This window comes from Budorcas taxicolor, chromosome 12 (assembly GCF_023091745.1).
Source record: "Budorcas taxicolor isolate Tak-1 chromosome 12, Takin1.1, whole genome shotgun sequence".
In the NCBI taxonomy this organism is placed as follows: domain Eukaryota; kingdom Metazoa; phylum Chordata; class Mammalia; order Artiodactyla; family Bovidae; genus Budorcas; species Budorcas taxicolor.
Genome location: NC_068921.1, coordinates 69,322,970 through 69,339,153, shown reverse-complemented (window position 1 = coordinate 69,339,153; position 16,184 = coordinate 69,322,970). Strand labels below are relative to the sequence as shown.

The 16,184-nt window shown below is 39.3% G+C and overlaps 1 protein-coding gene across 2 annotated transcripts in view; it reads left to right on the top strand.

Annotated features, from left to right (window-relative positions):
* The window catches only part of ABCC4 (ATP binding cassette subfamily C member 4), a 186,706-nt gene extending 175,681 nt beyond the window's left edge, over positions 1 to 11,025 (top strand). For both annotated transcript variants that reach the window (XM_052650310.1, XM_052650309.1), the window contains 2 exons: positions 2,597 to 2,731; positions 9,333 to 11,025. In XM_052650310.1, the coding sequence (XP_052506270.1) occupies positions 2,597 to 2,731; positions 9,333 to 9,440 (243 nt within the window). In that variant the 3' untranslated portion in view covers positions 9,441 to 11,025. The remainder of the gene's footprint in view (positions 1 to 2,596; positions 2,732 to 9,332) is intronic.
* Positions 11,026 to 16,184: the final 5,159 nt, after the last annotated feature.

Below are 16,184 nucleotides of genomic sequence, written 5' to 3'. Positions count from 1 at the left end.
TCACATTTTGTTGCACTGGTGAATACTTCTGTACAAAGACGGATGGATATGGTTTTGTTTAATATAAGTACATCAAGCAGAAGGCTTGTTGGGAAACAACTGTGACCTAATTAATAGCTTTGTTTATGTGTTGACTCTCCAAAGGGATTTACCCAGTTTTGGTTCATTAAGCACCATTAATGTGTTAGGCTAAGAATTCTATTTTACAAAGATGTTCTCTCAATTTTAAGTTTATTAAACATGATGGAGTCATAATGACAGCTAATGTAATCTTCCTTACTTTCTCTGTTGTCGAAAAACAGTGGAGCAAGACAGACAAATGAGAAATCCCCTTTCTTCTACAACTCAGCACTATCTCTACATTAAAGGCCCCTTCCTGTACTGTTTAGGATTAGCTGGTTGCTTGTGACCTGTTTTGTCTTCAGCCAGTAGCACAGCTTTTCCCTCCAATCCTTACACAGTCCAGTCTTCAGATCACCCCAGATTCTCCCTGGTAACATGAGCAAAGTTGGCATATGAAAATCTGCTCTTGGCCTATCGGTATTGTTTCCCATGTTAAATATTTTCAGTGTCTGCAGTTAGAGAATTTTTTGGAAATCTATGATGACGGACCAAAAACAAGAGCCGATAAACTCAGATCCCACCTCTTCTGTTTGTAGGCAATCTTACGGTTTTTATATTCTTTGTTTTTCTTCATCAATTCAAGCTTTGTTTTAGTAAGGTTTTCCTAGTAACTGAAAACCTGGAACTATTGTCGCATGTCCACTTGGATTTGTCACTGCCCCGCCCCACACACACAAAAACTGCCCTTATGCACAATCATTACATTGCTAAAACTTTTAAGGGTCAAATAGATCTTTCTACCTTTTATATTGTTAATCCTATTACTTTTTTTCTGCCTTTCCCTGTTTTAGATATTCAGCAGTGCTGAGAACTACTATCTCAGTGGCATGTGTTTTAGACAATATGAAAGAAAATGGAAAGATTTAGTTTTCGTTCAAATTTGAATAAAGTAGAAAGTTAGAAAAATATTAATATTAGTGATTTCCACTGAAAAATATATAGTTCTTATAGCCAGAGAACTCATTTCTACCAACTCAGAGGTGGTGATTTTTAAAAGTTGTGGCTTTTGAAGAATGTGAAGCTCTTCATTGTATGAAGTAATTTGATATGTATACTTAGTCTCTGGCGTGAGAGAGACCTATGTTTTAAAATTGCATCTTTTTCCTTCAACATCAGGAAGAATGGTTATGCTCTATAACGCTATACTTAAGTAAAATTACACATTCAGGGCATATAAATTGGCATGTCAAATTATAGGACATTTTAATAATTATGTAGATGTAACAGATTCATTTATTTTTAAACTCTTTTGTGAGGCCTGCTCTTAGCAGGGATTCCCAGTAGTAAACAAAAGTTTAACAGGAAAATGGCCATTATGAGACTTAATAAAATGTTTGCGATTAAATACCCTGGGACAGAGTTAACTGCAATACCTAGGTGTGGAAAAACAACCTGTGTCCTGCTTAGCATCTCAGCGTATTCTCTGAAGATGCATTTACTCTAAATATGACCTAAATGAAGAACTAAGTACCACTTAACATCAGAACTGTTTTCCTAGGTACGTCATTTGGGCCAATGGCTTCAGACTCTTCCTTCCCTCTGAAACCATTAAGCAAAGCCACTAATAAGCAGAAAGGCAAAGTTAATAGCCCCTTCCTCTACCTTTCAGTTTCTAATTAGTGGACATATTAATGAGCAGTAAAATGCCCGAAAGGCCAGCAGCTGAAGAAAGAACAAGAAGCAAGGAGAGATAATTTGCGACAACAAATTCCGATGCTCAGGAATTCAGATTGGTCTGTCCTCGTGTGCTGTGCATGCAGTGACCGCTGGAATTTGGAGCTGTTTCTTAATTGCTTCTTTAGTCTCATCCAAAGATAGAAAATTGGATTTCTAGAGATTTGTTTCTGTGCTGAGCAATTCAGCTAAAGCTGTTGAGGTAGCAGCTCTTTTTGCCAGCCTTTCACTCAGAGCAATAAGCTACAGCCAAAGTCAGCACCTGAAATATTCCATGAACCCAAGGAAATTCCAGAAGCATTTGATTTTTGTCCCCCAATGTTGCTCGGGTTCTGTGAAACCAACGTGGAGTTAATTAATTTGCTGTCAGGTCACTGCCATCAGTTTATATGACATCAACCTACTTTGTAGCTAGATTGAGTTTGATTTTCTTGAATGAAGAAATACAGATACAACTCTGTGTATCTGTATAAACAGCCTTCAAAGCTCAGAGTCTGAGAGCTAGAAGCACTTACTAATGATAACAACCCCATGGGGCAGAATATAATATGCCGAGTGCAAGTAATCATAGTCTGAAACTTTCATTTTCTTCCTTTAACATTATAATAATAAAAGGTCGGGTTAGGCCTTTGTCTGCCTAGTAAAACAGGGTAATCAAACCGTTTAAACACCAGCCAGTGCTACCACCCAAATAGATTCTCTGTTCTCCCTGTCCTATCCCTTTCCGAAATATTGTCTGCATTATAATATGTTACTGCAAAACATTGTGTGCTAATGCTTTCTTTCTGCTGATCTACAGGTTTTGGATTCAGGGAGACTGAAAGAATATGATGAGCCGTATGTTTTGCTGCAAAATAGAGACAGCCTGTTTTATAAGATGGTGCAACAACTGGGCAAGGCCGAGGCCGCTGCCCTCACTGAAACAGCAAAACAGGTGAGCCCACTGCAGGGAGTTGTAATTAAAGTTCGTCTCCAAGGTTCACTCCTCAAGTGCTCTGGCACCAGGGGTCTGGTAACAAGCACTCTGTACCCTTTTCAATTACAAGCCTCCAGAGACAAAGCTTCATGACTAGGTCTTAAGAATACTTTTGAGGTGGAAGGCAGGGCTGCTGAGACTCTACAGCAGAGGTGGGGGAGGGGTCAGGATGTGCGCACACAAGTGAGATTTCGGGTTGAACTGGCCACACGTTGGACTCTGGGTTCAGATTTTCAGCGAACACAGAATAGTTTCATTTTGCAGACCCTTTACATTCATTCTGATTGGTGCTCAGCACATTTGTGATGCAAGTGCTGTTGAGGAATATCCTGGAAATTTGAGCGTTGGAGGAGAAAAAAAAAAGGAATGTTGTTTATCAGTCTAGAAAGATTTAGCAGGGAAATGTGTGGATCACTTCTGTTTTCTAATCTGTAAGGGAAACTCCTCCATAGTCCTCCACAGTATGTCACTTTCTTCCTGATTCTTCAGTGTTTAGAATTAAGTCCATTTGCCCCGCCACCACCACCCCCCCCCCACCTCCCCACCCTATGCTTCCTTTTCCTTCTAGAAGATAAAATTGTCATCAGGATAAGTCAGGATTCACAGTGCCTTCACAATGTGGACTGAGTTCTCTGTCGTTGTTTTATCTCATTCATCCTCTTGGAAATGAAGACCACTACCTGAGCAGGGTCACCAAGCTGGCTAAAGAGTTTTGGGACAACAGAGACTGTGTTCTGAACTTTTCCTACTTACTTATATTGTATGCAAATATAGAGAAGCTGTACTCAGAGCGCTATATTTTCTTATCCCTGAAATTTCACGTCACGAAACACTTTCATCCACTAGAATGTCTCCCAGTTAGAACTTCCTGCTAAGATCCCATCATCCTTCTGGGATTCCCTGTGTAATCTCGTCACGAAACAGCCAGAAATCTCACTTTCTTTCACTTTCTACAGAAAGACATAAATACATATCCTGATTCCCATCCCAGTTGAGTATTTTCTTGACATCATTTCTGCATATATACCTGGTCCTCGTAAGAGAACAGGCTGTCAGATTGTCAACTTTTAATATGTAAAAGCATCAGAAATCAATACACACTTCGGAACTGTTACACCAAGAGGATTAGCCTGAATCAACAAGCTTTTTACTCTAACAGAATTCAGTCATTGGAAAACAAAATTCAACATCCGCGAAAGGGTTCTTCCAAGTCACGTTTTCTTCACTTCGTTGATTATCTGAAAATGTTGGTACAGGCAAGCTGAATCACTGTCTGATGGACACTTTTAGATGACCCATGAAATAGTAAAGAAAGTACCTGTTAGCTATAAAGTTGAATGGTGCATTAGTTTGCTAGGATTGCCATAGGAGAAGCACAGAGTAGGCAACTTAACAGAAACATATTTTTCACAGCCCTGGGGGCTGGAAGTCTGAGGTCAAGGTGTCGGCAGGGGAGGCTTCCCCTGAGGTCTCTCTCCTTGGTTTGGGGACACCATCTTCTCTCTGTGTCTCACATGGTCTTCCCTCTGTGTGCCTGTGTCCTGATCTCTTCTTATAAGGACTGCAGTCTGGGGGTTAGGACCCACCTGTATGACTTCATTATAACTGAATCACCCCTTTAAAGACCCTGCCTCCAAATAAAATGACATTCTGGGGGACTGGTGGATTTAGGACTTCAACATGTAAAATTGGAGAGGACCCAGTTCATCACATAACAAAGGATTACTGCCTGTCATTCATTTTCTTCTGTGATGAAGCAGACCTGATTGAGGGTCTGTTTTTGTTTTTCTTTTTCTCGTTTTGTTTTTTGAAGTTTCTGTGTTCCCTGTATGTGTAACAGAAATTATCTATTCATGTTATTACCAGATAAGAACCCAAAAGTTATGAAACGTCATATCCTAGATCTAGGAGCCTGGACCAGTCTGAATAGATGGAGTTGGCACTTGGCAGCCATGTAGCCTTGTGTCCCCCCAGGTCTCTGAGCCTCAGGTCCTCCTCACCTGTGTGTAGGGCAGGGATTACAGCCCTGCCAGCTTCTTCCCTTTTTACAGGGATCAGATGAGAGAGCAGATGCTTAAACGCTATGAAAATACAGAGTGTTTTGTAATATAAAAGTGGGATCACTTTTTTAAAGGATGTATATTGAACCGTTACCTCCCAACAATAAGAACATGTGCCCACAGTTATTCTGAGTAGCATCAGAAAATAATTAAATTTTATTTTTAATAATCAGTTTTAAAAGAAATGATATATCTAATGCTACAAAATTCAAAAATCTTACATTTTAAAATCTTACGTTTTAAAATTTTATTTATAAAATCACTTCGTAAATTAAAAAGTCACTTTACCATTCCTGTCATTACAGGGCTCATCCCCCAGGGTGGAGCCCCAGTACCATTTTTGACTATTCTGTTGACTTGTTCTATGTACTAGTAAGAACTTGTGCATATGTGGCCTTCCTGTTTTTAAGCACAATGATAACTGTTCCTTTTTTCACTTAATATTACTATCTATGAGTATAGTTATCTCATTCTTTTAATGGCTAAAAAGTATTTATGGTTTTTCTTTTTTTTTTTTTTTTGCTTTCTCTTTTCTAAACTTATTTTTAATTAAAGGATAATTGCTTTACAGTATTGTGTTGGTTTCTCCAGAATATCAACATGAATGAGCCATAGGTATACATAGGTCTCCTCCCTCTTGAGCCTCCCTCCCACCTCCCTCCCCACCCCACCCCTCTAGGTTGTTACAGATCCCCAATTTTCCATTCACTACTTTATCTTCTCTTTCACTTCGTCATGTTTCATCTTTTGTTACTATTGCATGTTTTCTTGTACTCAGAAATCTGTTGTTTAGAGGTTAATTATCCTACTACATTTTCTTTTAATATATTATTTTTTTCATAATATTTGTCTGTCCAGTGAGTATTTCTTTCATCCATCATGTGCTTATCCTATTCCTTTTCCCTTTTTTTTTGTTTTGTTTTACAAACTGTATTACCTTTTTATTATTATTCTTACTACTCACTTTTTAATTCTGTTATTTTAAGACCATATATTTGCTGGATAGTTGTGGCTAGTGCTTCATTTCAGACTTGAGGGAGTTCCCTGTGCTTTTAACATAGAAGCACTCCTCATGACCCAAATTAAGATTGAGCATGTGTGTGCTAGAGAGAAACTGAGAATACATAGTCATTTAGCCTGAACTTTTCCCTAACCTATAGAGTTGGGCAGCTACAATGCTGATTGCAGTTCAGAATCTCTCTTGTCCTGGGACCTCACCTTTGCTTTAGGCAAAGACAGCGATTCTCTATGATTCCTTATTGGCACCTTGGAATTCACCAGGCAGTTGGAGATCTGCTGTCCCATCAGTTCTCAGATCTGCTCTCTTTAGGTACCTTCTGTCTGGCTGGCTGCAGCCCATTGGGTCCAGTTGCATAAGGCAGTTCATTCAGATATTTTGTCATTTGTGATTTCAGATCATTCCTGATTTCATCATATATTGGGCTTACTTGTTAATCTCCAGTGTCCTTGCTGCTGAGAGTGATTTCTGAGAGGATAAGAGAGGAAATCCAAAATTCTGTTAAATGAAGAAATCCTCTCTAATTCTCCAGATAACTTTGATAATACACCTGCCAGGAAGTGTACTAATATTAGACCTGACTTAAAGATGAGGAGTTAGAGGGTAGCTGAGGTTAAACTAGGGCCGTGCAGTTCAGTGAGAATGAATGGACAGTCTTGACTCATAACTCTACATTTTTGAACCATCCGTTGCTGACCTTTAGCCATGCATGGGAGAGTTTATAGCTTTGTTTACAAGTTGGAGTTGAAATACTGTTTCAGCCTACATTGGACCTATAATGAACCAAACCAGAGTAGGACATGAAAAGTCTCAAGAAACCCAACTCACTGGTCTTACGTTTTGCTTACCCTGAATTGAACTTTTTTGGCATTGTGTCTTTTTAATCTTCATTAAAACCATTTTGAGCTGGTAGTATTTTTCCTCAGATGAAGAAATTGAGGCAGAAGGGCCTAAGTAACTTGTCAAAGTCACAGGTTAGAAAGTGTTAAGTCTTTTAATTACCTTTCTGCCTCCTGAAAGTGAAAGTCGTTCTGTTGTGTCTGACTCTTTGTGACCCCATGGACTATACAGTCCATGGAATTCTCCAGGTCAGAATACCGGAGTGGGTAGCCTTTCCCTTCTCCAGGGGATCTTCAAAACCCAGGAATCGAGCCCAGGTCTCCTGCATCGAAGGCAGATTCCTTACCATCTGAGCCACCAGGGAAGCCCAAGAATACTGGAGTGGGTAGCCTTTCCCTTCTCCAGGGGATCTTCAAAACCCAGGAGTTGAACCAGGATCTCCTGCATTGCAGGAGGATCCTTTACCAGCTGAACTATGAGGGAAGCCCGGGATTACTGCCTCTTGGGTTACTATATTTATTGATTCAACTGTGTGTTAACTGTAAGCCTGTCCCACTGTAACGATAAAATCAAAAGATTCACCAAGGGACTCCTAGATGTTTTGTTTTCATTGTTCAAACCAGATGCTGCTGCTACTTTCCGTGGGCTAAGGGGCCATGTCTCTGAGCGCCATCGTAATCACACCCAACATTTAGCTCACCCTCTTTTCATCCTGCAGTTTGTAGCTATCAATTAGTTCATATGAGGTAGGTCGTTGTCTCATTTCACAAATCAGGCAGCCGATGTGGAGAGAGCTTAAGTGATTTTTCCAGGGTCAGCAGTGGTCCCAGGAGAGAGAGAGAGGGTGAGGCTTTTCCATCCCAGGCTCAGCCCATCCACGAGGACTCTGCTAACAATCGTTCAATCATCTCAACTCCCTTCATAACCCACCCTGTGAAAAAGATGGTTTCTCTCACTCCTACTGTGAGTGTGGGCTCCACCAGGGTAACAGATGAGAGAAAAGTCAAATCAAAGAGGTTATGCACACAGGCAACTTCTTTTCATTTAGTTTCAAGTATTTTAGACCATGAAATGAAGACCATTTTGGTTAAAACTTGCTAATAATAAAATTTTTTAATAAAAAATGACATTGACAAGTCATTTGAAAAGAACCAGTTGATGGGGTGGTGTATCAAGCATTAGAAATTGAAACTAATTTCCTTTGAGGGAGCACTGCTTTTAGTTTTACTAACAGTATTGTACATAAATATATAACAACTCAAGTATGACAATTTTTTTTTTAATTGAGGAGGAAGATGAAATGCAGTTAGCTGCCGCGGCCCACCCCCCCGCCGCCACCCAAGACCCTTACTTTTCGATGCTTACATTATAATGGAAATAGGTTCAGATTTTACCCAGTGGGGTCCAAGCATTCTTGGAGAATTTATTTTTCTCCTCATGTGACATTTTAATATACAGCATTTCATATGCAGTGTGGTTTTGAGATTAGCAAGTATGCAAGCAATAAGAGAAAAAGTACAGCTAATAAGAAAGTAGGTGTCTCAGAGCTTTTCTGTTTCAACTATGAAGCCTACTATCTCTCATGATAACTTTGTTGACAGCATCCTTAGAGTGAGGTTTTGTAAGAATCATGTGTCTAAGCAACCCAGCACGTGACGAGTCAGCCTCAGATAGATGGTGCATTTTCTGTTTTAAAGACTTAAACAAAACTTTTCACATTCTTCCTTGGAGGAAAAAAATTACTTTTGAAGCTCTTTTTCACCTAAACACATTTGGAGATAAGAGCTCACAAGTCTTGACATTATTTCATTTTGTTATGTGTATCCGTCAAGGAACCAAGATACGATACAGCTACTAAAAAGTGATGATTGTGGAACAGAGAAACTTGACAGCATTTCATTTCCTTTGTGTTCTGATTATACATTTATCAGAAAACCTGTATCTCTTCCAGTTCAGCTAGAAATTGGTAGAATTCAAGAACTCAAAGGCCTGGCAAAGAACTGTCGTATTATTTGGTATCATCTTACGTTTTAGAGAAGTTGCTTGGTTGAGTCATTGTTAAAGCTTTTGATTCTCTTTTCATTCTTGGGACCCACTATCCACAGATCACATTTCTATAGGCCCTATAACTGCTTTGCCGCACAAATTAAACGCCAGGATATTTCATACATATACGCCAGCATTTCAATGCTTGTCAATCAGAGTTTATAAAATATAGGGATTACAACCTGATATTAACATCCAAATCGATTGTGCTCATTTTATGTGTGGAAATGAGAAAGCCCCGTGCAGACGCTAGATTTCCCAGCCTCTTTGTCACCCTGTTTTTAATTTATCTCCAGGCTTTGAGCCAGTAAGATGATTTTGCTTATCAATTTAATGTACTGATAAAGCATATCTGTGGATCAGAATGATCAGAACTGTAGTGGATCTACAGGTTGTTTGGCATTAAGCCCAGCCCCACTGAGGGGTTTAATGGGGGCTACTTCCTCCACAGAATAAATACATCCCTGGTTTTTAATATTGTGTCTCCACTAGTGATATGATTGCTTCATATGAAAAGTGGACAGAGAAATGCGCTACCTTAGGGAGGAGGACTTGAAAACTTTTAAACATGTTTTTATACCTGTCCTTTTTTTAGGTGTACTTCAAGAGGAATTATCCAGATATTACTCACAATGGCCATGTGGTTAAGAACGCTTCCAGTGGACAGCCCTCAGCCTTAACGATTTTTGAGACAGCACTGTGATTCTACCATGACATCAAGTCTGTTCCAGAGGCATTTTTCCAATAGTTTTTGCACTGTGTAAACTACATTTTACTTATTTTTATACCAGCAGCAGATATTTACACATAGAATATGTTAGTCTATTTGGGTTTTTCCTGCAACTTCACCCAGTGGTTTCAGGCTCCTAACAAAATTATTATTGTTATTTATATGTTAATAGTATTTTTGTCTTATCTAAATCAGAGGTACAGGCCACCAATAAAAGCTGTCTACCAGGTTTCGTGCCTTAAAGAGACTCCAGAGCCAAAGCACATTTTCTAAGGTGTAAGACAAAGTTGTCATAGATGTTTTTTCTGTCCCCAGACTACATATTCCTTTCCAGTTATATCAGGGATTCTGTTTACTTGAAGACTTTGTGAAAGTTGCCATTTTGCCTTACCACTTTCTTTAACATAAGTAGGATCCACTATTCCCCACCAAAGACCTCTAGTTAAGCTAGTACAAAATAGGGAAAACAAAAAATACACTTTAGTTGAAATTACAATAGGAGGCATTACGTAGGAGAGCCCCTCCTCCCCACCCCCCAAGGTAAATGAAGGTCAGTATTTCATTATATCTTCTAAAAGAGATGGAAAAGAAAGGAATGCTTTCAGAAAATTGCCATTCTATGGGGCTTTGATAATGACAGACATGTGAGTGATCATTGATCAGCTTCTAGAGTCCATGGCTCTGACTTGATATACCTGTTGCAGTTTTAGCTTCAGCTTGGTGATGTTTCTAAAAGGCCATGCTGTTAGCTGAAATTCCTGAGTATGTAGTGGTGATTTCATCTGGATTTCTCATGACGACTGACCCTGCTGACATAAGCCTTTTGGTTTCGCCATCATTGAAATGTTGTCTAAATAGGATAGAAAGAGAGAACTAGAAAGTGAGAAAAATAGAAAGCCGTTGCCTACGTTGACTGTGTTTATGCCCTGTGCTCTCAGGATGCATCAGGAAGGTTCATGTTCATGAGCCTGCCCAGGTTAGTTTACTTCTGACCACTAATTGCACTTTGTCTAGGTCTTTCAGATCAGTAGATCAACAAACCAGAATACTTCTAGGGCCTGCAGTACTTGATTTGAGCTGTAGGTCCTTAGCTTTTCTCCATGGTGGTGGGTATGGTGTATTGAGTTCAAGTTACTAAAGTTACTGCCCTAGTTTTAAGTGTACTTTCATGACCTCTCAATAACCACCCTCAAATTGCATATATATATATATATATATATATATATATGTGCCGTCTGATAGCTGGTATTTGGACTCTTTACCAGAGAGAAACAGATATTTCATAGAATCAAGCCTTAAAAACCACATACTCGGCAAACTACCCAAATACATTGAGTGTAGTTTGTATTTAGAAATAATACGGTTAATGTTTAGTCCAATAATTATGTAGTAGTCATGGTTCTTATTTCAGGAGACTGAAATGACAACAAGGATAATATTGAGGTTTGTTAAAATAGTGGAAATATTTGAAATGTATATGTATGTGTTTATTTGGTCTTTAGAGGTTTTTGTTTTTTTTTTTTTAATCTTAAAGGCAGTTAAATGTTTCTATTTTATTTCTTTTTTAATGGCATTATAGACTTTTTCAATGAAACAAAATTTAGTTGAAATAAATGTTTTCATCTCCAAAGATCTGTGTTTTCGTTTTTAGAGGTCTGACTCATGTCCTTCCTATTGAAAGCTAGTGTGTTTCCTTAAGATCCATTCCGACTCTTCTAGGTTAAAAGTACACCAGATGCTCTATGCAGAGGTGGGTGTCACTGATTGAAACAATTGCTACTGAATGAAGTAAGCTCAGCTGTACCCTTTCCATTAAGGGAAAGTCATAGCTTATGTCCCAGGATTGAATCAAGTATTAAATTGTTGGAGTTTGGGGGCTTTTGATTTTTGCTCCAAACTAACAAGAAACCTCTAATGCTGCTACATTTAAAGTGCCTACAGGATATATGTCCTCAAAGTGTGGTCATTAGGCCAGCAGCAGCAGCATCACCTGGGAACTTGTTAGAAATGCTGATTCTTGTGTCCCATATGTACTGAATCAGAAACACTAGTGATGGGGACCAGTGGTCCCCAGTTGCCTTAACAAGGCCTAAGGGTGATTGTGATGCAGTCCAACATCTGAGAACCAGTAACACGAAATAAAGAACTCCTAAAACTCATTAAGAAAAACACAGAAAGCCCAATTAGAGAAATGGACGAGAGACTCAAATAGGCCCTTCACAGAAGAGAATATCCACATGGCCAAGAACTGCGTAAGGGCTCAGTCTCATTAGTTACCCAGGAAATGCAAATGAAAACCTCAACGAGATACCGCTAAACACCCAGTAGAGAGCTAAGATTAAAAAGTTTGAGAATAAGAATTGAGTGCCGATGAAGCAGTGGGAACTCTTGTGCACTGCTGCATGTACAAAAAAGTATATGTTGGCAAAAAACTTCGGAAAACAATTTGACAGCATTTACTCATACTGCGCGCCCTCAGATCCATTAATTCTGCTCCAAACACATACACTTTTTCAAGGATGTTCTTAGAAACCTAGTTCCTAGTAGCCGCAAACTAGACATTACCCACATTCTCATGAACAGCAGAAGGAAAATGGGCTGTGATGTAATAGAATATCCCCCAGCAATGATAGCAGTTGAAAATCAACCATACAGGTGCAACACAAACTTAGGCCTGACCCCAAAGAAAATGTATGATTCCCTTTACACAAGGTTCAGACATAGTTACAATCAAATCACAGTGTTCAAAGTCAGCTTCTGAGTTACTTAAAATATTCCCTTGTTGGGGGCAGGGCTTAGGTGGGTATTGGTTGGGCTCTTCATTTATTTTCCTTACTTCTCTGTTGCATGTCATAATTCACAATTGAGTTAGCTAAAAAAAGTTCTCGGCCCCATTTTTCTTGTAGAATCTCATTCAAATGCAGCGGTCCGATCATTTAAAGGTGAATAATCTATACCTGAGGAGTTATTTTTGCTGAGTTGTTAAAATATGAACTCTGCACAAGGGTTGTCTTCTAGCCCATAGCAAATGGCTTCATGTGAAGCTCTCGGTACCAACATCTGTATCTTGTCTAAACAACCAAAATAAATCCTACTTCATCTCTCCAATTCTGTCCAAATCATTCTAGATTTTATTTTTTTTAACCACTTATTGAGGTATGATTGACATAGCAAAAGTTGTACATATTAAATGGAAACAACTTGAAGAGTTTGAAGATAGTACACTCAATGAAATCCACCTCACCGTCTATGCCGTAAACATATCGATCACCACCGAAAGTTTCCTCCCACCCTCCTTTTTAACCCCCACTAGTAGGAAAGATGCTAACTGCTTTCAATGCTTTCAATGCTTTCTAGTGCTAACTGCTTTCAATAAAGGCATAAATATGTTTTCTGAAGAAACAATTGAAGTCAATTCCACAAGGCAGTGATATAGACTAAGTATTATGATCTGGTGAGTTAAATGTTAATATGTACCTTTACATAAAAATTGATGAAAATCTGGGTTTTTCTTTCGGATACTTTGCCTAGATATATTAGAAGCCTCTCTCTGAGTATTTGTTTCATATCGAATTCTGAGAAGTTTAATGGTGTTCATCATCTTAGGACTTGAGTGTGTTAGATTTAGCACCTGGGTTTGTAAGTCAAACTTTCACTATGATTCTATTTTGTAGTGTTTTCTCAACACATCTTCACCTAGAAATGTGTATGACATTCTGGATACCACATCTCAAGAGAAAATTTCTTTGTAATTTCACTAATGTATTTCAGGGAACAGATGAACTTTTATTAAAAGCAAGGAAATCTTTCACTTGGAATGAGGAAAACTTGAGAAAGTTCAAATTCAAAACAAAATTCCAAAATCCATGTTTGTATAATCAACCCCATTTAGTCTCCAAATGACCGAATTCTCCAAAGTTCATTTATTGAAACTGAATAAGTACAGTATGTGTCACTAAAGGAAATTGATTCATTTCAGTTGCTCAGTCGTGTCCACCTCTTTGTGACCCCATGGACTGCAGCACACCAGGCCTCCCTGTCCATCACCAACTCCTGGAGTTTACTCGAATTCATCTCCATTGAGTCAGTGATGCCATCCAACCATCTTATCCTCTGTCGTCCCCTTCTGCTCCTGCCTTCAATCTTTCCCAGCATCAGGGTCTTTTCCAATGAGTCAGTTCTTCGCATCAGGTGGCCAAAGTATTGGAGTTTCAACTTCAGCGTCAGTCCTTCTGATGAATATTTAGGGCTGATTTCCTTGAGGATTGACTGGTTTGATCTCCTAGCACTCCAAGAGACTTCAATAGTCTTCACCAAAACCACAGTTCAAAAGCATCAATTCTTTGGTGCTCAGCTTTCTCTATAGTCCAACTCTCACATCCATACATGACTATTGGAAAAACCAGAGCTTTGACTAGACAGACCTTTGTTGCAAAGTAATGTCTCTGCTTTTTAATATGCAGTCTAGGTTGATCATAGCTTTTCTTCCAAGGAGCAAGTGTCTTTAATTTCGTGGCTGCAGTCACCATCGGCAGTGATTTTGGAGGCCCCCAAAATAAAGTCTCACTGTCTCCATTGTTTCCCCTTCTATTTGCCATGAAATGATGGGACCGGATCCCATGATCTTAGTTTTCTGAATGTCGAGTTTTAACCCAACTTTTTCACTCTCCTCTTTCACTTCAGTCAAAGAAGCTCTTTATTTCTTCACTTTCTGCTGTAAGGGTGGTGTCATCTGCATATCTGAGATTATTGATATTTCTCCTGGCAGTCTTTATTCCAGCTTGTGATTCTTCCAGCCCAGCATTTAGTATGATCTATTCTACATATAAGTTAAATAAGCAGGGTCACAATATGCAGCCTTGACATACTCCTTTCCCGATTTGGAACCAGTCTGTTGTTCCATGTCCAGTTCTAATTGTTGTTTCTTGATCTGCATACAGATTTCTCAGGAGGCAGGTCAGATCTTCTGGTATTCCATCTCTTTAAGAATTTGCCACAATTTGTTGTGATCCACACAGTCAAAGGCTTTGATGTAGTCAATAAAGCAGAAGTAGATGTTTTTCTGGAAGTCCTGCTTTTTTGATGATCCAGTGGATGTTTGTAATTTGATCTCTGGTTCCTCTGCCTTTTCTAAATCCAGCTTGAACATCTGAAAGTTCATGGGTCACATACTGTTGAAGCCTGGCTTGCAGAAGCCTGGCTAGCATTACTTTACTAGAGTGTGAGATGAGTGCAATTGTGCGGTAGTTTGAGCATTCTTTGGTGTTGCCTTTTTGGGGGATTGGAATGAAAACTGACCTTTTCCATTCCTGTGGCCACCACTGAGTTTTTCAAATTTGCTGGCATGTTGAATGCAGCACTTTTACAGCATCATCATATTTGAAATAGCTCAATTGGAATTCCATCACCTCCACTAGCTTTGTTCATAGTGATTCTTCCTAAGGCTCACTTGACTTCTCATTCCAGGATGTCTGGCTGTAGGTGAGTGACCACACCATCATGGTTATCTGGGTCATGAAGATCTTTCTTATAGTTCTGTGTATTCTTGCCACCTGTTCTTAATATCTTCTGCTTCTGTTAAGTCCATACCATTTCTGTCCTTTATTGTGCCCATTTTTGCATGAAATGTTCCCTCGGTATCTCTTATTTTCTTGAAGAAATCTCTAGTCTATCCCATTTTATATCCTCCACTAAAAAGTTACAGACTTCATCATCCCTCAAAAACAATTTTTTAAAAAAAACGTTGCCTCAAATTTCAGTAAATTCATAGATTAATATTCACAAACTACGTGGCATATGTGCTTTCATCCTTATCAAGTTAAGAATTTTGAGCCAAAGAGGGACCACATGACACACAAAGTCCTTGTTTCCACCTCTCTGTATTCTATTTTGGGATTTTAAAATGTTATAAGTATGTAAATATCCAATAATTGTCAAATAAAAATCCTCCCCAAATACTGGGATTTTTTTTGATACTGGTTGCCGATTGGTTCTCTGGGATGCACTCAGATGGAGTTTAGTGCTGGGATGTTTATTAGCGGCACCCATGATATCACCACTGGTGGAATCAGAAGGGATAGAGCAGAGGGAAAAATTGAGCTGGAACACCAGCCAGGTGACCTTAGATGTCCCCATGGGGGCTCTGAAGAGAAGATGGCTCTTCAGGGTTGTCCTGACACGTCCAATAACCAGGGCTTTATACCTCCACCTGGATGGGTCATTGCACAGAGGCTGCCCCCAGAGGGGCTGGTGGTTTAAGGTTGCCCACTGGCAGCACTTCCAGCAGCTTGACATCGACTCCTTGAAGGGAGGTCAGGACAGCACATGTCCCCCCTCAGCATGTGTCACAGCTCCAGTAGTTGGTGATTAGGATGTACAGTCACAGAAAACTGCTGGTGACTTAACATTTAAGTCAAAATGATGACTTAGTCATTCCCCTCAATACCATGTGGTCTAAAAAACAGAAGCTCCATCTAGGGGAGATATCCTCATTCTCTAGGGTCAGCCCAGTTGTCACCTCTTCAAAGAAGTCACCTTGAGATCAATCATCATCCTAGGTAACTCAGATTTCTATAATACCCTGAGCACCTCTCATTTGTTAAACTGAACCATGCTTGGCTAGTGTCCTGTTGTCACCATCTTGAGATACTTATTTTTTAAACACAGGACTTTGTTCTATTCCGTTTTGCTCTGGGTCCTGTAAGTTATGTAGCTTTC